Raw genomic sequence first — 8,869 nt, forward strand, 5'->3', positions numbered from 1 at the left:
TGATAAAAATTAAATTTACTATAAATTCTAAAATACAAAATGTTTGTACTAAATGTTTATTTTACAGAAGTGGTTATACTGTTTCAATTGATAAATGTAGATAAGTGATAACACATATTACATATTTACATAGAGTGATACTCACATAATATTTATCTTAATTTATAAAGTTTTAACAAGACTTATAGGTACCTACCATTTATTTCAGACACGTTAGGATTTCTTACTTCTGTATAAAAGCAGAACCGAGATCCGAGTATTCTGAACTCTGAACTGAACTTATTTTATTTGACTTACCGTCTGGATTTTCTGATTAGAATTGTATTGTATAATGATATTATGAAATGTTTAGTAAAACATTTCCTATTTAATAAAAAATGATAATACAGTTCTTAATAATTTGTTCATGTTCCAATTTGTTCCATTATTTTATTAATATTAACATAAATATAACTTTAAAGTTTTTAGAATAAGAAACAATAATGATCAAAGCAATATTGGTCTTTAACAATTACGGAAAGCCTAGACTTTCTAAATTCTATCAATATTTTGTAAGTATCTACTTAATTAAATAAAAAATAAGATATTCAGTGCATAATAACTTTTTCAATCATTGAAATATTTGAAAATAGAATGAAGACATGCAACAGCAAATTATTAAGGAGACATTTCAGTTGGTTTCCAAACGAGATGACAATGTTTGCAACTTTCTTGAAGGTGGAAGGTAATTTTAAAGTTTAACGATTAAATTACCAATATACAAATTTTATTATGGTTTATTCTAAGAATATTTAATTTTCATTTTTAGTCTCATTGGAGGATCTGATTACAAACTGATTTATCGTCATTATGCTACATTGTATTTCGTGTTTTGTGTAGATTCGTCTGAATCAGAACTTGGTATTCTTGATTTAATTCAAGTATTTGTTGAAACACTCGATAAATGTTTTGAAAACGTTTGTGAACTCGATCTTATATTTCACGTCGACAAGGTAATATTATGATTGATTAACAAACAATTATTTACACAGTAAAAAAATTATGATACCCATCTATAACCCTGTCTATAACTCAACTCTCATTATTTTAAACAGCGTTTTTTCATTTTCTTTTTTCTATAATATTGTTTTAATATTTTTTTAATATTTGTTGAAGTGAATTTGATGTTTATCCTATTCTAAGTTTAAATACACTCAAAATCTCTTATAACATAACCAGATACAACAATATTCTAAGTTTAACAGTTCTCATCAATGTATTTGGTTGGTTTTTAATCGCATGTGCAGTAATTCTATTCATATAATCATATACAATGATAATCTGGAAATAACAATGTAATATGCAATACAATTTTGAATGGAAACCAATAATAACAATTGTTTACAATGATTTTTTGTCACAACGTTTGCGATCTATTGGGCATTTTTTTCCAATCAGAAACAAAACACTATAGCTGATTATTTTTTTTAGCAAAAACTCATATTTATGTAATAAGATTCACATAATATTACTGCAAGTTAATATGCTTTATATAATATGTATGTCAATTAAATCAATTTATACATTTTAAAAATAATGCCAACAGTGTTTATTAGTTAGAAAAAAAAATCATAATTATGACTTATGTAATAAGTCATAGGGACCTATAAATATGCACATATTTTTTTTTTGCTTATAATTTTCATAGATACAAATATTTTACCTTAATATATTTTTATATTTTATAATTTTTCCTAAATATTTATTAATAAAAACGATAAATTGTCAACTAGGGATTTTAAAAACACAATATAATAATACCTAGTGAAAATTCAAAATAAAATATGTACATTACCTACCTTAATATATTTATTATTTTTATTTCCAAATTTTCATTTTGTATTATAAACTTATCATTATTATATTATAAACTTATCATTATTCACCAAATATGCTTTAAAAATTGGTAAAATTATGAAATAATATGCACCTAAAACCACAAAATCTCTAAATATGCAAATATGCACTATAAAACTTTAATAATTTTTTTCGTAGTGTTGTGAAAATAATTTCAAATTATATATGATGTTTCAAATTTATAAATTTATAAACATTTTTTTTTTTTTTTTTCGGAAAATTGGGTATATCAAGAAATAAGGGTATAACAATTTGATTCTTTAGAACCCTTGATCAGTTAGTGAATTTAAATTTAATTAATTTAGCTTATTAAAAACTAAACATTTTTTTTTATAGATTCATTACATTTTAAATGAACTAGTAATGGGTGGGATGGTTCTAGAAACTAATATGACTGAAATACTTTCAAGAATAGAAGAACAAAATAAATTGGAGAAACAAGAAGTATGACTAAATTTAATAAATTAAAGAATTTTTGATAGTTTTTACTTCAAAATAATATTTTTATTTAACTTATTTCAATATTGTTTAGGCGGGTCTTGCTGGTGCACCATCTAGAGCTGTGTCTGCTATGAAAAATATGAATATTCCACAACAGTTAAAGGATATGAAACTTCCAGATCTCCCTCAAGCCATTAAGGAATTGAAGTTCTGACATTCAAGGAACAAATTGGTTTGCTCTGAAGCCTATCATAACTATACAAATTGAGTATGGAAGAATGAACAAATATTTGTTATTTGCTGATTAGGAACTAACATTTAAATTTAGATTAATATCATTGTTCAATTCTGTTTTTGTTCTTGTATATTGTTACTTTTATTTTGGTACAGTGTAAATTTTAACAGTTTACTGCCCATGTCCATATTATATTTGAATGTATAATATTATGATAATTACTGTTTATAATATCTCATTTAAAATTAAAAATTTGTTACAATAGATTAAAATAATAAGATTTATATTTTTTCTGAATTTATATACATTTTATAACATAATATATAATATTAATTTATTATAATATAAACTCGTTTTGAGATTGTTAATCTTAATTGAATTAATGTTCTTACCATCCAAAAATAAAACCCAATGATTACAAAATTATATTTATAAAATAACATGATAATATTTATGATAATAATAGTATAATGGTATAACATGTATTATAATAAATATTATTACATCATTAGTTTTCATAAATAAAACATATATATATTTTTTTTTATTAAAAATAATTATAATTTGTACAAGTAGACATAATAAACATACTATAACTTGTCTATAGGTACAAGTTGATGAACAATTTGTAATTACTAGCTTTGGTGACCAAGAATTTACAATAGTCAATAACACTCAGAGTAATAAATAATATAATACAGGTCTACATCAATATTCAATAATAATAAATTATTCTTCCTTAGTTTTTTCAGTAGTTTTATCAGTGTGACCAGAACAACGACGTGATAGTATCAACACTATCAACTAACTGTTGGCAGCTCCGGTGTAAAATGTTAAGAAGACTGAAGAAGGCAAATCGCAAATGGGCCAGTCTTACTAACAATAACAAATACAGGATATGAAATAGTTTTGATTTTTTTAACGTCCACAATCCGCAATTAATATATTTTTCTCACGATCCTATCCATGTTAGCGGATAATCCGCTACAGTTATCAAATTGCGTGAGATCGTTATGTGTTTAATATTCAAATTGGTCTATTGTAGTTCAGATGTCCGCTGATTGTGTAGTGTTTCTCTGATGATTGAAACTCCGAAATTTGTTATGTTATTTGCTCAGTGTCACGCCCTGTCCATCTCTCTCATATTGTTTGTGGTCGCCATTTCAAATGCCCAGGATTACAGGTACCAAACATATAATGGCCAAAACTATCCGCCCCAGCAGACGGCATATGATCGGAATCTGCCACAATCAGCCAACCCCTACAACCCGTTACTTGACCAATATGGCCAACAGAACAACTACCAGAATAGGCTGCCGTACAATCAACCTGGTCGTCCTGGAACCCCCTCGTATCGACCCAATGGGCAAAATTATGCTGTGAGTGTTGAGTGCCAACCATGATTTTGTACTTAATAAATTTACCTTACATGTATTGATGTTTTACTAAAGTTCTGCTACCTATTACTTCAACAGACTAACTGATTAATTATTGATTTTAGGGTGACGATATGTTATTGCTCCCAGGGATACTGGGTCGGTGGCGACCAGATTTACAAGGCAGAGAGAGAACCGATTCAAAACAATTAGATAGAGACGTATTTGTATCCACAAAATATGGTCAAATTCAGGGATTTAAAGTGCATCTTTATGACAACCCTCTACCTGAGAACGGTTATAGACCTTTTCAAACACCTGTTGAGCGAAAACAAGCCGAAGTAGCTGTGTTCTTAGGCATACCATATGCAGCACCACCAATTAATGAAGGAAGATTTCGTGTATGTTTTATTCCCAATTGTCTTGTACTTATGAAGTAAAATTTTTTATAGTTTACTTATGTAAATACTACTGTTTAGCCACCACGACCCCATAAAGGTTGGCAGTTACACCAAGCTGTTGACTTTGGATCTGCATGCCCACAGCCGGCTATTTACACTGGTATTACCAAAGGCGTGCCAAAAGTAGATGAAGACTGTTTATTTTTAAATATATTTATGCCATCGGTAAACAAAATATTCAGTTATTACTTATTGCAATAAATTGTTCAATATTTAATATAATATGTATTGGTCTTTTTAAATTGTATGGTCACAGACGGGTGTGGCACCAGCTAAACCGTATCCAGTCATGTTTTACATACACGGAGGTGACTTTGTACATGGATCATCAAATTCTTTTCATGGACATATGATGGCTGCATTTTATAACGTTGTTGTTGTAGCTATCAATTATAGATTGGGAGCCTTAGGTTAGTAATAAAGAAATCAATTTTTAAAAATGTTGAAATAATATTTCAATTTTGAAGGATTTCTGAGCACGTGTGATGACAATTCTCCTGGTAATTATGGGCTTATGGACCAAGCTATGGCTCTACGTTGGGTTTACGACAACATTGAATTTTTCAATGGTGATCGTAAATCAATCACTTTATTTGGACCGGACGCAGGTGCTGCATCAGCAGGATTGTTAATGGTTAATCCTAAAACTAGTTTTATGGTATCCAAAGTTATTGCCCAGGTAACAAAATGTAACATCTTATTTAATTGCTTACAAACTAGCAAAGAAATATAATAATAGTATAATATTATTATTAGATGTGTATTATGTATTTATGTATACTGAATACATATTTCCTATAATATAAAGTAATTTTGGAATATGTATTAACAGGGCTAGGTATAACATTACTTAATGACTATAAGTCATTGTTATATAGAACATTATGCTTGTGAATAAATTGGGCGTTAAAAAAAAAAACAATTTATTTGAGTCATATTATGTAATGGTTTATATGAAATCCTGCTTATTATACCAATAAATAAATAATATTTTTAATTTATACTTAGTTATTAGCCATATTGTATTAGATTTATTTTTGTGATTAAAGTTTATATTGATTTGAATGTGTACTTTATTTTCTAGAGTGGTTCAGCTCTTGCAGATTGGGCACTTATAAAAGATAGATGGAGAGCTTTAAATACCACTAAAGTATTTGCCGCTCACATTGGCTGCAGTACCGAATCTACGTGGAAAATTGTTGATTGTCTGAAACGCGGTAGGAGTTTTTTGGAACTCGGATCAGATTTCAAAGTAATTTATTAAACAAAAAATGTTTTTAAATAAATAGATTTAAAATTGTTTTTACTATATTTATTTAGCCTCAAATTGGTTTTAATGCTTGGGGACCAATTATTGACAATGAATTTTTGGTGCCTAAAAGTGATTGGTATGATGGTTGGCAACAGTCAGATTGGCATTTTATTAACGAATCAGTAAAAACTGCTATTCAGTCAGGTCACTTTAACAAGGATCTTAGATACTTGAGTGGCGTCACCACTCAAGAAGCAGCATACATATTATGTACGGTTATAAAACTAAATTATTTATGTATGAATCATTATTTAACAATAATACTACCATTTTAATTAACAGATAATAATAAAACATATACAGTAACTGAAGAGTTCTTCAACAACAAGGTTAAAGAATTGGTTCTTCAATATAATTATACATTAAATCCCTCTGGAGTTTACCAAGCTATAAAATACTTATATACATATTGGCCCGATCCAATTAATCCAGATTCAATAAGAACACAGTATATAAATGTATGATTATTTTAGTTTGCTTCTAATTAAATAATAAGTAATACATTTTAATTAATTTAAAATATTATTTTATTTTATTTTCAGATGTTGTCAGATTTTTTGTTTGTTGCTCCACATGATGAAATGTCTAAATTACTTGTAGCTGAAGATGTTCCAGTCTATATGTATGTTTTGAATACCACTGTAACGAGTATTCCCTTACCTGAATGGAGACTGTATTCACATGACACGGAATATTATTTTTTGACAGGTGCACCTTTTATGGATAGTGGTATGTTGTTTTTATTTATAATATTATACCTCTTTAGGCCTTTTTAAATATTAATTTTATTATGTTATTTTTTTAGAGTTTTTCCCTCGTATTCCAGTTGTGGATAAAAGAAAATGGACTGACAATGATCGTAATATGAGTCATTTTTTCATGAAGGCTTATACTAATTTTGCAACTTATGGGTATGTTATTATTTAAATAATTAATTTTCAGTTATAACATTAATATATTACATTATAGACTGACAAATACTTTTCTCTTTCTGTACTTGACAAAGTCACCTTTAAAATGTCCGTTCTCTTTATGCCATAATAATAATAATTAATATATTAATTTTTAGTTAATACTTTCATAACATTTTTATTCTTGTGACTTGTTCAGTGCCCAAATGTTAGGGATGACTTAACAGTAGCAGTTCTAGCTTTTAATTTTTATGGAGACAATAACCATAGTACTCTTCTAGATATATAGCGTCGATCACTCCATTTTATATTGTTTATACATTTTTTTTTTCTCAAAATTAGCCTCGAAATTAGCAGAGGATTTGCTATTTCTCTTAGTTAAAAATAACCCTAAAAAACAAAGTGAATACCTATCACTAAAAAAACAATTTAAAATAAATTAGAGTTAAGAATAATGATTTTATTACATTAGGATTGTAATATTTACGATAATTTAGTGATAATGTGCAATGACATACAGCTAATAGTGTTGTCAGCTCGATATTGTAGGTACACGCTGAATGCCTAAAATCAATTTGTTCCCAAAGGTTATAACATAGAACAATATTGATCTATGGTTATAAATTATAATGTTCATCAGTCTTCTGGTGAGCAACGGCACTCGGCATAGGTGATTGTTGATATGTAAATTATGTGCGGCCTCTGACAGGACCTCATTATAGTCTTATACATTATTTGTATTATTTTGTGTGTGTCCTGTGTGTAACTTGTGTACATACAATTAATATACCTTGAGGTTCCTTGGCAGTCGCCACTGATACAGGAAAACTAAATTAAAAAAAAGGTGGATAAGTGGATGTCGCTCTCATATTATATTTATGTTACTTATTATTAATACTGTAGCCGGTAAGTTGAATTAATATTATAAAATTACAACAAAATAACTAAAATCGTTATTCTTGGTTATTTAATATGTAATTTCCTCCAAATTGGAACATAAAATAACTATAAAAAAACTAAATAAATTGGAAACTGAAAATGTCTGTAAACGGTTCAAAACAAATCAATATTTTTTGAAAATTTTATCACGTATACCGGGTGATTCTTTTATTATTGAACATTCAATATTTCAAAAAGTGTACATTTTTTTTGAAAATATTTTTTTACATAGTTTCAAGTCGCTTATAAAACAACGTTTTTCTTAAAAAATTATATTTTTCAATATTTTATATCCTTATAATTTTTTAAGTTTTTTTATTTTTTTGAATGACAACATTGGGTTTTAATTTTATATTCCAAAGCAGAATATTTTTCTTAGTATTTTGATACATGAAAATCGAATTTCTGGTGAGTAGTTTATGAGTTATAAATATTCAAAGTTTAGATGAGCGGAGTGAAGTGAAAAAAAAGTAAAACATTAGGTTAAATTATAAATAACCTATGGTAAATGACAATCACCTGAGACGAACAAAGATTCCAATATGTACTCGTATATTTCGTTCCATTCTGGTTATTAAGCTATTGTTCTATGATTTTACTGTCCGAAACAGAGGGGACAGACACACAAAAAATAAAAACACATTGTAAAATCAATAAACTCATTGCTCTGCTCAGAATCTAAAATACAGCTTTAAACAACAACATTGCCTCATTGCATTTGCGTCTACCTGTCATATACTCATATACAGACATGGAGGCATGGTACTCTAAAATACAGTCCCTTGGCCCTTCCATACATTAACAATACTTAACATATTTTATTTATTTTGCTGAATTTAAAACTAGTAAATGTATAATCTGAAAATATTTCATAACTTAACTAATTAAAATCATGTAGGTACTTTCCCTTACTTTTAAGGGAGACGTCTACACTAATGTAATGGATATAAAAGGACTACTGCTTATGTGTATTATACTTATTATAATATTATAATAATTATAAACTGATACAAATAAGTGGTAATATATTGGTGTTTTTTATTTCTTTAATTGATAATATTAACATAAATTAATGTCTGATAAATATAATCTATCCAGTTACATATTAATATATTATTAATAGTTATAAACAAAAATAAAGTATATTAATAAATTACCAAAATATATTGGATACTAATTTATATTAATTACCAATTAAAAAAAACACTTCTATTTTTTACATTTAAAATATATAGAATTAGATAAAATGTACTACGTATTGAAATAAAAATTATGAATTTAATAATTTTTTGTTTGTC

General features: G+C 27.2%; 2 protein-coding genes across 2 annotated transcripts in view; both read left to right on the forward strand.

Moving 5' to 3' along the window:
- Positions 1–159: 159 nt before the first annotated feature.
- On the forward strand, positions 160–2,940 carry LOC100163915 (AP-3 complex subunit sigma-like). Its single transcript, NM_001162125.2, is given in 5 exon segments — positions 160–551; positions 633–724; positions 809–992; positions 2,233–2,340; positions 2,429–2,940. Coding segments are annotated over 5 exon segments (576 nt in total). The 5' UTR covers positions 160–482; the 3' UTR covers positions 2,552–2,940.
- Positions 2,941–3,433: 493 nt separating this feature from the next.
- The window catches only part of LOC100159815 (acetylcholinesterase 1), a 12,720-nt gene continuing 7,284 nt past the window's right edge, over positions 3,434–8,869 (forward strand). Inside the window, exons 1-10 of the mRNA XM_008186417.3 lie at positions 3,434–3,951; positions 4,074–4,349; positions 4,428–4,574; positions 4,666–4,819; positions 4,877–5,088; positions 5,494–5,661; positions 5,730–5,931; positions 6,004–6,179; positions 6,264–6,450; positions 6,527–6,632. Of these exons, the coding sequence (XP_008184639.1) occupies positions 3,652–3,951; positions 4,074–4,349; positions 4,428–4,574; positions 4,666–4,819; positions 4,877–5,088; positions 5,494–5,661; positions 5,730–5,931; positions 6,004–6,179; positions 6,264–6,450; positions 6,527–6,632 (1,928 nt within the window). The 5' untranslated portion in view covers positions 3,434–3,651. The remainder of the gene's footprint in view (positions 3,952–4,073; positions 4,350–4,427; positions 4,575–4,665; positions 4,820–4,876; positions 5,089–5,493; positions 5,662–5,729; positions 5,932–6,003; positions 6,180–6,263; positions 6,451–6,526; positions 6,633–8,869) is intronic.

Source organism: Acyrthosiphon pisum, chromosome A2 (genome assembly GCF_005508785.2).
Source record: "Acyrthosiphon pisum isolate AL4f chromosome A2, pea_aphid_22Mar2018_4r6ur, whole genome shotgun sequence".
Lineage (NCBI taxonomy): Eukaryota > Metazoa > Arthropoda > Insecta > Hemiptera > Aphididae > Acyrthosiphon > Acyrthosiphon pisum.